The sequence below is a fragment of the Uloborus diversus genome, chromosome 9, assembly GCF_026930045.1.
Source record: "Uloborus diversus isolate 005 chromosome 9, Udiv.v.3.1, whole genome shotgun sequence".
NCBI lineage: Eukaryota > Metazoa > Arthropoda > Arachnida > Araneae > Uloboridae > Uloborus > Uloborus diversus.
Window position 1 is genome coordinate 114,723,511 of NC_072739.1, and position 15,032 is coordinate 114,738,542.

At 32.0% G+C, this 15,032-nt stretch overlaps 1 protein-coding gene across 1 annotated transcript in view; it reads left to right on the plus strand.

Annotated features, from left to right (window-relative positions):
• Nucleotides 1-15,032, plus strand: part of LOC129230720 (casein kinase I-like) — a 79,020-nt gene that overhangs the window by 62,364 nt on the left and 1,624 nt on the right. Inside the window, 3 exon segments of the mRNA XM_054865140.1 lie at nt 1,356-1,470; nt 1,472-1,504; nt 8,071-8,287. Coding sequence (XP_054721115.1) covers nt 1,356-1,470; nt 1,472-1,504; nt 8,071-8,287 — 365 coding nt within the window.

The following is a 15,032-nucleotide window of genomic DNA, read 5'->3' on the forward strand; positions in this document are numbered from 1 at the left end:
TTTTAATAGGTGATCTTTTGAATAGTGTTTGATATCTCAATCTTTTAAAGTTTACAATAAAATCAACTTTGTAATAATTTCTCATGAATTACAAAGTTGTTTCATACTTTAGAATTCATTCGTAGTCAGCTCCTTGCAAATAGACATTTCTCTACTTTTTTTACGAATGCAAAATAAATATATTTCTTGCCCATGGCATTGGTGCCAACTGCCAACACTGGATAAAGTTCGTCAATTTCACAATTTTAGAAGTCTTCCTGAATGAAATGATACCGCAAAACTCCTTTAATACTTAAAACTTCTGTACAAACAATATTTTTCGTAAAAGTAGGCATGACCGTTGCCATTACAAATATAAAATTTTCAACAGTCAAATGAACGAATTCCTACTTGCGGCAACATATAATTAATTGTCCATCAGAAAGCACTGGCTTGGAGATAGTGTATGGAGGTGATGAAGACATGTGAAAATCATAGCCAACTAAGCAATATTGATGACACTTCAGATGAAGACACTTTAATAACTGTTTGTTTACCTTTAAATCTATATTTTTAAATTAAAATCAGTTTAGATATTGAAATTAATTATTCATCTACTTAGAGTACATAAAATGTAAACAGTAAATCTATCATTATTTCTGACGTTAAGTAACCAGAAGTAGTAAATTTTTTCTACCTTGAAAACAAAAATATTTTTTTTCACTCTGAAATGCATGTATGCAAATAATTTTACAGGTTTTTTGGAACAATAAATTTGATTTTATCGTTCTAGCTTTCCAAAATATTTTTAACTGCTATTGGTCTACTAAAAAAGTTCATAAAAATCTGTATCAAAAATCAAAATTAACTAAATAAATAACTTATTTTAAATTGACGATTTGTTTTTAAATTTGAAATATAATAGTATTAAAATGTTGCATAAGATAAGTTGAGAAAATTTCATAATATGTCTCAAAAATGTTAAAATCGAAAATTTTCATCAATATATAGTGCAGCCCCGCGATTTTGGATGTCCATCCATGATGTCACACTGACCATCTGACATAAATTCAAGCAAAACATCCGATGGGGCATAGTGTATATCGGCCATGAGGAATATATTAGAATTGATCTCACAATTTCCTCACAAAATTTCCCACGGAGGGTCTTTTTCTTAAAGTATTCAACTGGACTACTTTGAACTATGCTTAAACCCTGGTTCCCATTGATGAGTTTTTTCTGTGACCATTTTTTCTGTTAACACCAGTCATTGGTTGAAATTGGTTCTGATTCTCTTCTGAAAAATAGACCGATGTGTTGTGCCTGAAAATATTTTAAAATGAAATCATTACTTATCTTTTTTTTTCAGTCGGGAGAGATGATTTAGAATCTCTTGGCTATGTTTTAATGTATTTTAATCGAGGGAGTTTGCCGTGGCAAGGTCTGAAAGCTGCAACCAAAAAGCAAAAATATGAAAAAATTAGTGAAAAGAAAAATGTCAACTAATGTTGAAGTTTTATGCAAGGTAAGTTATATACACATTAGGACAGTTGCAAACCCCATAAGCTGTAAGAAAAAAATATTTCTTTAAAGCTTTTTATTACAATTTAATTAAGCAAAATTTTAATACAATGAAGTCCTGTTACATCAAACTTCAAGTGACCACAAATTTTGCTTGTAGTAACGAGAATTTCTCTGTAATTCAATTCAAGCATTGAAATATAAATAAAATAGAGAATGAAAATTAATTTTGCTGTATTGGTATTCATTGTAACCGGATTTCACTGCACCACAAGAAATTAGTGGGGGAAATTTTTATGCTTTAACAGTTCACTCATGAGTTGCTATCATAGAAATTTCTTCCAATACCTAAAATGTAACTGAATTCAAAATTAATTGCTTCTGTTTTGGAGGTAATTTTTTTCTCAGCTCTTACTCTTATATGAATTAAATATTTAAGTATTTTTCTAAGTTTAAATTTTACTATATGTTCATTCAAATTTTCTATCATTGTGAAATTTGATTCTGTGTTTTTAAAATGTTCATTTGTTTTTTAATGAATTACTAAAAGTATTATTTATTTCATTAAAAAATATGTATGGAAAGAGAATGGCTGAACTTTTGCAATTATGAAATCTTTCAATTCAAGAAAATCCTTTTTGTTCAGAATTAAATCTTATTTTCAAAAAATCTAAAAAGTTTTATCTTATTTTAGTAGTTTGAAAAATTTACCATTATTCATTTATTATTTGTCTAAGTATTTCATTTAATGGTTGATTTAGTTTAAATTAATTATGCCTCCCCATAAGGCAATGTCTTCCTTAAATGCTTCAAAGCATCCTCAAGAACAAGTCCCCCCCCCCCCAAATGAGATAAAAATATTCCTTAAAATTGACCTTCCCCTAAACATTTTGATGGTGCTACTCTGTGCCTTCCTTTGTGGGCACCCCTGCTTTCAAATATATTGGTATCTGTTGTTTGGATAATAATATCTTGAAAGCATGGTGATTTTATTTAAAACTAAATCTATTTAATGACTCTTTAACTTTGACCTTTTATTTAAATCTTGGAACATGAATTAAACTTCAATTTCAATTGCTAAAAAAAAAAAGGAACACCTGAAGACAATTAGAAGTAGAATTATGTTTGGGAAGTTGAACTGTTTGTATTCAATGCAAGCAAATACATATTATTAAATTTTACCTCTATCTGCAGCATTATCCCCCTACATAAATTGAAAAGTTTTTTCAGTTCAAACTTTTCACAATGGGTGTGTCTGGCATTTTTTAGAAAGAGAAGAAACAAATATTTAAACTGCAAAAGTTCAAAAGACATAATTTTTGTTTTAAAGATGTTGAAGGTTAAATTTTTTAATTTGACAAATTTTATTAATGCATGTTTTTTTTTTAGTTATCCTTGATTTTGATTCAATTCATTAGTTAATGCTTCATTAAATTTACTATCTAAAGTCAGAACAGATGTATTAAAAAATGAATGTACTGAAAATGTTTGAAAATACCTGTGAACTTATTTAACAAACGTTCGTAGTTTAAAAAATTAACGTTGAAAAAATTAGACATCTAAAATGTTACAAATAATGCACCTAGTCATGGGCATATCCAGAAGGTGGCAGGAAGGGATTGAAAAAATTGTGCATATTCTGAATACATTTGCAGTTTTTGGTGACAAGAAATAGAAAAAAGTTAATAAGCATTGAAATACCGTATCTCGTAGACTTAACATTGACGAAAGTCAGAGATAAGTATGACTGAATCAAAATAAAATGCATTTAAAGCGCAAATGTTTTTCCTAGGGCTGAGGAGTCGGAGAAAAAAAGGACCTATTCCTGACTCTGACTCCTATACTATCCCCTTGCTTTTGCACTATCAGGCAGATATTCATTGCCGATGCTTGAATAATTAATCCAGTGGTGAATAACCTTTTTTTAGCCGCAGGCCACAATTCACATTAATAGAAATTTCGCAGACCAGAACAAATATAAAATTTATGTATATGGTTTAAATTTTTCTAGATAGTATGGGAGAACAAGGGAAAGGAAATGCAATTACAAACAAAAAATTGCTGCAATCATTACTACCTGCTTATTTTATTGCATCTGTATTTTAGTAATCAATTTATGACTACTTGGCTTCAAAATTCATAACGTCGAAAGAAGATTAGTAGTTTTGGAAGGTTTTAGAATATATTTTTCGTTTTGTAATACTGAACACAACACATGGGTCAGCTTCAAGGGCCGCATTTAATCCACAGGTTGTACGTAGAGCTGATTTAGTCAATGCTCACAGTTTATCAGAACATTGGATGAATTGTAAATGCGGGCAAAATTGAAATACAATGAAGCACTATTCCTATTTCACAGTGATTCTGACAATACTTCAGAATGAAATGTTTGTTTCTTGAAAAAAAATATTTTTTGATGCACATGACCTAGGGCATTCATTTGATTTCAATGGCATAATATTTTAAATGTACATAAATAATATTTTTGATATGTTTAAAATTTGTCCGCCCTTTGCTTGTCATTTTCACTCCTTTTCATGTTTTTTTGGGGGGAACATTGTTTTCTTTGCATCTTTAGAAAACTCAGAAAACTATCACTTTTTGTAGTCCCCAAAATTGGCAAACGAAGCCATGTTTCGTTGCCAAAATTGCAGAATAATGTTAAAAGTAATTCATTATGAGTAACTATGGTAATGACAAACATAATTTGCTTTGTATTTGCTTTGAAATTTCTACACACAAAATTCTTATTGTATTAACATAGTATGATGACTACTAATAAACCAGTAAGTTATTTGAGCTTCCAGTTGTACCTAATTGTTGTGAAAGCTGGTAAAAACTTGTATGGTAATGGCTAAAAATGCTGGAGACAAGTTTTAACTATGTAAGAAACATGTTAATGCATGTAGGTCTTGGCAGACTGTTAACGACAAATTCTGAATAGGGACGTTGAATGTTTGATATTTTAGTATTTAAGCTTCCTCCTTACCAATTGTTAATTTAGCATAGTTAGCTGACTGTTATTTTGATCTTTAGAAGGTGATAAATAAATCATAATACAAAAAGAAATGGAAAATACATTTCTAAGGTTGCTGTGATCCTGTGACAAGAAATTGAAATTTCAAGAGAAGTGCCCATATTTTACTTTTTTCCTAATAATTATTAAGTAACCTACACCCTTTCCCAAAAATATAGACACAAGTAACAAAATGCAAGTCAAAAAAAATATGAATGGTGAATTTTTATTTCATATATTTATGAAAACAAACAGTATGTGAAACACAAGTTAGGGTTAATTTATTAGAAAAAACACCATGTGTTGAATTTATTTAAAAAACAGAAAATAAGTTGTCCCATAATTATAGACACTTTTTAATTCATAAACTATATTAAAGAGTCAAAAACACAATTACAAATGTTAGTATGAAATTGTATTTCCATTAGCTCTAATTACTTTAAACAAGTGGTTTTTCATCAAAAGCTTTTAGTTTTGTATTACCTATGGAGAGAATTGATAGTGTTTCATACCATGCTTGCTCTATCACTGCCTTAAGATCCTGGGTCAAAAAATATTGCTCCAATTTTCATAAAAGTTCCTGCTAGATGTTCTTGCACGTTTTCCCGTTGGATTTAATTCTGGACTAAACGATGGCTATTCTATTACATTGATAGTGGTAGCTAATTACTGATAGCTAAAAATTTTGCAGAAAATACTAAACTTTAAAGAAATAAGCATTTAATAGTTTAATTTTTATATCCTTTTTAATATTAAATATAAACCAAATGTTTTTCCTTTTCTAAAATTTACTTGATTTTAATATCTGCTAAAATTTAGACTACAGTAACTTTTTTTTTACAAAACTGAATGTTTTAGGAGAGACACCTTTAAACATGTAAAAATATTAGTGTCCTAGGGCTAGGCGATGCATCGCCAAAAACTGGTGTGCATCCTACATTGTTGAACCGGTTTAGAATGTCTCTCTAAACCGATGCATTGATACTGCTCTGATGTAGACACCGGTCCAGGATTGCTGCCATTTTATTCTCTTAATTTTTTTCACACTGATGTTGATTTGCTGTGTGTTAATCCAATCTGGTTTAACAATGAAGGTGCTAAGAGTTAGACCTTCATTTCTCCCAAAACATGTAAGAATTGCACATGTGTTCTTATTTATAGATGAAAGATATGTTGATGAACTAGTAAGTTTATCATATAGTCACTTGCCAGAAAAAAAGCAAAATTTAAAGAGCAAAATAGCAACAAAAAATGCAACATGTATTTTGGTGTTACAAGAAGTGGACCTCCTGGCACAGATGTCACACGGGTCTGTAACTCGTAGTGTCACTACCCCACCCCCTCCAAAAAAAAAACTTTATAATTGTTTTATGTAAATTTGAAATTTATCTATTTTTCAGAAACAACTCGGTTCTATTTTTGTAACATAACAAAAGTTTGGAAGACACATATAAACTGCAAATTCATTTTATGTAAAATTTGTTCTTGATGGTATATGTAACCTTCCCCTTTCCCTGCAATATTGGGCACTTTATTTTTGTTAAATTTGTTAGATTAAATATAATTTAAGATTTATTAGTGGACTTTTTCGGAATTAAAATATTTATACTTTTTATAACATATGAAATCCTCTTTGAGTGTAACCCAGCGCATCCCCTCTCTTCCGCTATTGAGTGCAAGAAACCTATTTTAATGCAAGAATATGTGAGCTTTTGAATGGAGTGCATGACTTTGCGTCCATTTACCCACATCTTTTTGCATTGAAAAAACAGGCTCATTGTAATCTCAAAACTTGTGTCTTCCATATTTTTCACTAACTTGCGCTTTTGGCACTGATTTATAGACTGATGAATTTCTTTCTTGTGCTGAAATCTGTTAATTCATATCTGGCACAATATGTAATTTTTCTACCTTGTATATATTTTGTAAAACTTAAACATGTTTAGTTTAAAAAATATTTTTAAAAAACCTTACATCGTGATGCATCGCCACATCAGGTTGGCGATGCATCACAATGTAGAGGTTCCTACATTGCCCAGCCCTAAAGTGTCCTGATATTTTGGTGAGATCAGGGTTCGTACGGGTCTTGGAAATCCTGGAAAGTCATGGGAAAAAAATAAGTTTCAGACCTGGAAAAGTCATATAAAATTAATATTTACATTAAAAATCATGAAAATTTATTTAAAATCGTGGAAAAATGTCTTGGGCAGTAAGAAAGTAACAGTAGCTAAAAGAGCGCTAGAAATATTGAGTGGTTTAGTAATATTGCATATAACTTGAACAATCTCAAAAACAAATCTGAGTTTTGGAATCCAATTTCATCTGCTTCTATAAAAGCGGCTCGCTCTTTTTTGGAATGTGATTTTCCTACTGGGGCATCACTAATTTTGAATTCACCATTATCTTCAGCACTTTTTATATTTTGTAGTAGTGGACTTGCACGCTTCTGATTTTGCCACGCCTCCTCAAAACGTGTAATTCAATTGCACCCGAGTTTGTTTCAAATACTTGTAAAAAATTTATTATTAAATTAATCAGAATTTTTTGTTGAAGGCTTTAGGAAATGAAGACTTAAGCCTGGCAATAGAACATAGAAATAGGGGAATTCTACTACTCTTAAAACAGTGGTGCCCAACATACAGCTCGCAAAACTGATCCCTTGTGGCGAGCTGAAATATCTGGTTTAGAAAAATGAATCCACTGAAAGACGTGGCTTTACTTTAATGAATGAATATATACTGTCAAGTTACATTGGTGATTAGATGCACTATTGACACCAAAGGGCAATGATTATATGAAGTAAATTTATTATTGGAAAACTCAGTAATAACTCATCCATCTTTTGTCCAATTCATTACTATGCTGCCCTATTTATTAAATATTTGTTAGATATTTAAGCATCAGTGTTTTGCATTCACTATATTTTTACTTTATTTGTATTTATATAATAAAGACAAATAAGAATAATTTATTAGTTTCTGAAGTGTACACTTAAATTTTTTCAATCACAAGTAAGTGCTCCAATGAGGTAGTGGCACTCACGTAAAAGTTTTTCTAATGCCCATTTCCCAAAAAAATGGCAAGTTTGGCATTAAATAGTACTTATTCTCTTCGTGTAACAAGGTCATGAAATTTTTATGAACTCCTGAAAAAGTCATGGAAATTTTTTATCCAAATTAAGTATTAACCCTGTAAGATTGTGTCATGATTTTTTTTTTCAAAGCCCCTAGGAAGTGCTATTCACGTTTTATTCAGTTGTTGTCCTGAAATTGTACCCACTACCTATATATTTTTTAAATTTTTGAGAAAGGACTATGTCATTTGGATGATCAGAGGAAGAACATGGCCTTCTTGGGCAAGGACTTCTCCCATCACAACTCATGCGTGCATGCAGTCTTGTACATGATGCTTTTGTTAGTTGCACTTTTCTAATAATATTTAATAAAATATTAAATTGAATGAATTTTTCATTTTCTAGTTTTGTAAAACCATTGTACTCTGTAAATTTTCAAAGAATTTTTTTACCATGGTAACATTATTTTATTTATTTCTAGGGATTTCCTGCTGAATTTGCAATGTATCTCAATTATTGTCGAGGTCTTCGTTTTGAAGAGGGACCAGACTACATGTACTTGCGACAGTTATTCCGAATTCTTTTTAGAACTCTCAATCACCAATATGACTACATTTTTGACTGGACGATGTTAAAACAAAAAGCGGCAGCATCTGCTGCTGGTGCTAGTGCTACGTCGCAAGTCGTTACTACTACTGGTGAGAATTAGTTTAAATCACTTTAAATGTTAAAAATTATCTTTGTGGGGATTTAATTGACAAGGAGTCGTTAAAAGGAACTTAATTCAAAAGACTAAATATTTGCTGGCTGAAATCAGCTAATCTTAAAAACTGATATTAAAAAATCAGGTAAGACTTTAAAGTTATTTTATTTAAAGAAAAGATAGTTGTGCAGTCTTCTCTTGTCACTTCCCACTTGGATTTTACCAACTTTACTCTATTGCAGCTATTTCAATTTGAATTATATTCATGAGCTTTTCCCAATGATCTACTGTTAAAGAAGGCAGACCTCTTCTGAGGCGCATTAGCGAAAGAAGTAAGAAAGGCAAGGAAAATACTGAAAAAAATTTCAATAGGACTTAAAAAATGTTTGAAAACCTGTAACAGCTTGTACACATATATTGTACTTACAACAGAAATATTCAACTTATATACAGGGGATCCTACTTTGTTGAAATTCACTTATCCCAGTCAAGTCTGCATCCAATTAACCTCAAATAGTGAGGATCGATTGTATATATGGCATATCTAGGACAGTGGTGGATTTCTGCATTTATAAGTTTTTGGGGGCCTTTTGTTGTACGCAAAACTTTTGTCATGTACCATTTTGAATCCCCTCTAGGGCCTCTTGAAATTGCAGCTTTTGCAACATGGTAAACATAGTAAGATAAAAATATAAAGTATTTGCTCACATAGCTCAAAACTATCTGCAGGAATAAAAATCAGCATGCAGTGGGTAGGTGAAATTTTTAGTAAGAAAATGTCTTTGCTTTCAATCATGTATTCGTGAAAGTAATTATGGACATCTTTCATTTACTTATCTTCACATTAATCTGTTTAAAGTGCATATTATTAAAAAATTTCAACCAAAGTACATGTCCAAACTTAGATAAAATTTAAAGCTTTCTGCAAACACAAATCCTAACTGGAAAATTTTCTGCAAATAATTATTTTACCTTACTCACCCTTGAATAAAGAATTAAATTTATATTCAAATATAAAAGAGGCCAAAAAAAAAAAAAAAAGCTTTACATCATTTATTTATTTTTTTACTATAACATAGTTTGTGCTTTTTTTTCACCAACTGAAGAAAACTTCCAAAACCATTATTTTTTTTTCACACATGTACTTTAAAAGGCTCTTGGGAAAACGCTTTAACAGAAATAAACTGGGATTTTTTAAAAAATTCCCTTAAAATTTTTTTTTTTTATGAACATTAGCAGTTTGAAAAAAATTTCTGCGGAGCCAAAAGTTTTCTGTGAATGCCGTTCGCCTATATTATGCAAGCCTGCACATGTCTACAGCAAATGCAGCTGCTCAGCATCAAATGTATCCGTGCACAGCATGCATGTGTGCGTCTATATCAGTGGTTCCCAACCTTTTTCATGTCGCGACCCTCCTTTTCACCAACTAAGCAACCCGCGACCCCCTATGTGTCCCCCATATATATATATATATATATATAAAGTGTGTGTATATGTGTCTGCAGTGGCATACCTAGGGGTTGGTAGGAATGGCTCTCACCAGGGGTGCACCAACAAGTAGGGAGGCAATTTTCCAACATTACTTCAAAAAATATATATATGTATATACTCGTATATAATTTTTGAGTAAAATACTTCAATGACTTTTTTCATAGAAAAATATTTAGGTCGGAGCTAGAAGAGAAAAAAAAAAACAATCCTTAATGCTCCGAAAAAAAAAAGAGATTTTGCATACATCATTGGCATATCTGGGCCGGTTGAGGGATGGCTTTTCGCCCTGGATGATCCTTCCTTTTTGGGAAGAGAGCAGCATTTTAACTCTAGATGAAAAAATATATTTTAAAACATTTTTCAAATAAAATGCAGTATAATATGTTACAATAACAGGGTTGCCAACCTTGGCTGAACAATTTGAGGAGCATCTGTGCTGATTCTGAGGAGCAATTTGAAAATTTGTGGAGTAGTTCGGTATTTTGTGTAAAAATCTATAAAAATAACCAAAACCACTTATCTAAAATTGTTTTAGAGCTTTAATAATCATTTTAAGTACTAGTATAAAAATAATTATTTTTAAATTAATAAAACAACTTTAAACACTACTTCAATTTTTGAGTATAAGCATCTTTAATGTCGCACATTTGCATGTTTGACACAATAGCAAAATATAAGCTTGAAAATGTTCGGCACGGAAATGTGGAGTAAAATAACTTTTTTGTGGAGCAACGTAGTTTTGTCATTTTTTCAGAGCAACTCTGCAAAATGCAGAGAAGTTGGCAGCCCTGCAATAGGAAATGCATGTAAACTGTCACAGATTTTTAGCAAAGATAGTCTAAAGCTGGGTGAGGGAAAGATTTAAAAAATTTATGAGGGAGCGTTTCCAAGGCATTTCTTTTTAAGAAGGCTGTTGCAAGATCAAAAAATTGGACATAGGGGGTTTGGCAGGCACTCATTTTTTTTTAAACGTATGTATTGCAAGAAAAAGGGAGAGAGTGTCCAGATTTTTGCTTGGAGGGGGGAGGGGGATGTCCTTACAAGCATATGAGCAATTGAATTAAGAGAAATGCATTATATAAGCGGAGTAAGAGAATTAACGATATGAATCTACAGTTGTAATATGTACAGTAATATTCACGAAGGTCCTCTTCCAGAAAATGTTCAAAATTGTAGTTCTAAAACTGCAGTTTAACATGACCTCTGGTTATGTTGTTCAGCAGGAGAGGTTCAAGCTCCTTTATGTACGGTTTAAGCTCGGAGGCTCTGACTTTGAAATTTCTTGAAATTGAAGTCTAAAAATGAAGTTTTAGATAATGTTTAGCAGTGAGGGAGGAGGGGGAGAGATAAGAATCAGGGATGCTCTTTGAAAATGAAATTGATGTGTCAAATAAGCTCAATTGTAGACCATCTTTACAGAAGTTAAGAAAAGAGAGGAGGTTGACTTTTTCCTGGAAAATTTTTGAATTTGAAGTTCTAAAAATTATAGGCTATCTTTGTAACGTTAGGAAAAAGGTTTGGATTTGGAGCCTCTCCCTTAGATTTTTTTCAGAATTGAAGTTCCAAAAACTGAATTTTAGATAAATTTTAATGATGTGGGGTAAGAGAAGATTGTGGATACTCACAAGGAAAGTTTTGCATGACAGCGTTGTAGGTTATATTTGATGATGAGGAGAAATGCTTGGAGACCCACACCCGGAATGTTTTTGAAATTTAAGCCCTAGGAACAAAATTTTATAGGATCTTTAATTATGTGAAGGGGGACAGTAGGCACTCCCCTAGAACTTGTTTCGAACTTAAGATCCTAAAAACCCATTTTTTAACTATTTTAGTTGAAGTTAGGTGACGGGATGAGACTCGGGGCTCTTCCCCCGAATATTTCAAAATTAAGTCCTAAAAACGGAACTACAGGATGTCTTTCAGGATAAGGGTTGGGGTTCAGAGAATCTCACAGAGAAATTATTCGAAATTGAAGTTCCAAAAACAAAATTTCAGGCAGTTTTAAATGTTAGAGGGAGTGAATCCGTGACTTTTTCACGAAATTTTTGTAGAGATTAAATTTCCTACACCAAAGTTTAAGATCATCTTAAAAGATGTTGGAAGATCAGGTACTCTGCCATGAGGGGGAGGGGGTTGCTGTAGCCACATAACCCGTCTCCTGAATTCACCATTGAGCTCAAGATTCACTAAAATGATGCTATTTTTTCCCAATGTATTTTAATTTTTTAATTTGATATATTTTTAAATATAGAGAATGTCCCGACCCCCTAGGAAATGCTTCGTGAACCCCTTGGGGGTCATGCCCCTTAGGTTGGGAACCCCTGGTCTATATTATCTAGCTATGAGGGTAAATCCGCCACTAGTTTAGGCGGTAAAAGGACAACTCCCACTTCTTCCAAATGCATGTTTCTAAGGGGTTTTGGGATGTTCATCATGATTTGATTAACCATCATAAAAATGTCAGGCATCCATCAAATACAGGGTTTAAGCTGAGTCCAAAAGTTTTTTAGCAAAAAAGCTAAAATTGGGGAAAAAGTTTTAGCAAAAGGTTAAAAAGTTGCACATTATCATCTTTCTAAATGCCTCGGTGTGTTTCATCTGCAGTTGAAAATTAAATTCAAATTTCATCTATGACGTTTTTAAAGAAATAAGTGCAGCAGAGCTATTTTATTTTTTTAATGTAAAATAAAAAATTTTGCTTATCATGAAAAAACCCCACATGTTTGGTTTTTAGAACATTACAGTCCCCTCCTCCTAATAAATGCATTATTGGGGGGCCTTATTAAGTATTGTTGAACTTAATAGTAATTTAAACATCTTTGCTAAGATTTGAAAAAGATTAAGTTGACTATCACCATGCTCACTCCCTATCTTGGAATATACATTGTTTTGTTTTTAAAAATTATTTTGTTTTTACTTGAGCAAAAAAGTGAAAATGCTTTGTTTTATTTTAGCAATGAAGATAGTGTTTTCGCATTTCACAAAAAATGTGACCATAGCAGAAACCCTGATCAAATATGATTTAATGAATAGTTATTTTTGTGTTATTTAAAGACAGAAGCAATTTGTACTTAAAGTGTTATTTAATGCACATTTTTTTATTGGTGAAAGATTTTAAACACTTCTACTTTGTATAACTCATTATATTCATTAATATTTTTTCTATGGTTATAAGAAAGCTAAAAAACATGCGGGCATTGGAATTAACTGCTCTGATACCAGAGGCATCTAATAACAATTATGTGTGCTAGACTTGTCTTGGTTCTCTTAATTTCTCGGAAATACAGTCGACTCCCAATTATCTGCAGTGTTTCCCACATGAATTTTTTTTTTATAGACTATGCTTAACTGAATGTTAGTAAATGCACCCATTTTATTTTTCTTAACTGGTTCAAAATCTATTTTTAGACATTCATGTTGCTCTTTTCCGCTCCCCTCGAACAACATCTAACTTTCTAAGGTCACTGAAACCTGATTTTTATATCTACAATACTTACTGCTTTAGATCTACCCTATTTACTGATTTTTAGATCTAAGCTACTCGCTGATTTTTATGTCTACAGTTTTTACTGTTTTAAATTTATGCTACTTAACTGATTTTTTGATCTGCACTAACAGTTGAAAAACAGTGGTCCACTAGTAAGGGACCACAACAGCATCCAATCAGACCAGCATATTACAAATTTTATTATCATGAGAACAGTGAAGCTTTTCCTCATTGCTTTTCAAAAAATTTTAGTCATCATTTTTTGAAACTGCCAAAAGAAGGTTCCCTCCTAAAGGAACAACAGAGATAATATTTTGTTGGTATATTTTCCTGACCAGTATAGGTATTATAGATTTATACCAACTGTTTCCTTCTCTTCCTCAGTCTTTCACTCAAATCAACTGAAACATCCTGATTAACTCTTTATTTGTCATGTTAATAAATTTTGTTTGACATATGTTTGTCTTTTTGCTATTGGTTTTCATTATTTGAAACCACAATATATGAATGAACCCCTAAGAGTGTGCACAGACCAGGGAAATTTTGTAGTTACTGTGGTACATTAGTAGACCAGTGACTTAATTTTTTAAAATTTCTACCCCTGCTACTTACTGAATTTTAGATCTACATTACTAACGTGCATAAACAAGTGATCAGAACTGCTGTTTTTTGAAAAATTCCTCTCCCTTATAAGTTTTTGACGTAACTTAGCTTGATATGTTCCAGTTAATCTGTTTTCCACATTTTCTGGTGTTAGTGTGTAATCTGTTTTCTATAATAAGAGATCCTTTCTTAGCTTTTGCATGTTTTTTTTTTCATACATTGTTATTAGTTATAGCAAATGTTATTGATTTTTAAAGCTATTTTATTTACTAGTATCATTTTTTACCTATTATGCGAATTACCTGTGAAATTTGTATATCAGTGGTTACCCTGCTACCGGTAAGCAATCCACGCGCTTCTAAAGGAGACAACCAGACATCCTTAACTTGGGCGTGCATTTTAATGTGCAAAATAGTCTTAGTGTCCTTTAAATCATTTGCTTCACTAGTGTGTTGTCATTTTAGTTTTTCTTACATTTTTAAAACTGCTGCTTTTACAACAGAATGCTATGATCCGAATATACCTTCTGACGAAAACAGCGAAATAGAATCATCGGGTACCACGTGACGAGGGAGGAGTCAAGTGCCTTCTTGTGGAACACGGACAATAACTACCCTTAACAATATGCTGAAGTGGAAAGGTCACCTATATCTATGCACACTACAATGTGTTCATTAACTGGACTATTAATGGAAAAATTTTGTATGCAGCAATTGTATATTTACCGTACATATGGCGCTCAAAATAATTATATTTATGTTTTTTGTTTAGCATGTTCGGTCAAGCTAAACAGGTCCTATTTGCTTAATCGGACCAGCCTCTTATTAGGACCAAAATGGTGCTTTCCCAATGTGGTCCTATTAACCGGAATAGACTTTTTATGTGTAGATATATATTTATATATATATGTGGAACTTCAAGTTTTTTTTATCATCCTTCTGCAGTTTTTGTCAGTTTCTGCCATTGTCTTCTATGAGTGTGCTTTTCTTCTTGAAATTGCAGTGACAGAACTTATTTTTTGTCCACTATTGTTGTTAGTATGGACATTTAGGAGCACATTTCGCCTCTTACTGTGGCACCCCAAGGTGCTGCATCGCCAAGTTTGACAACCCCTGTGTTAGAAGGATTTTCCTCTGGACATGACTGCATTGTTTTCTGA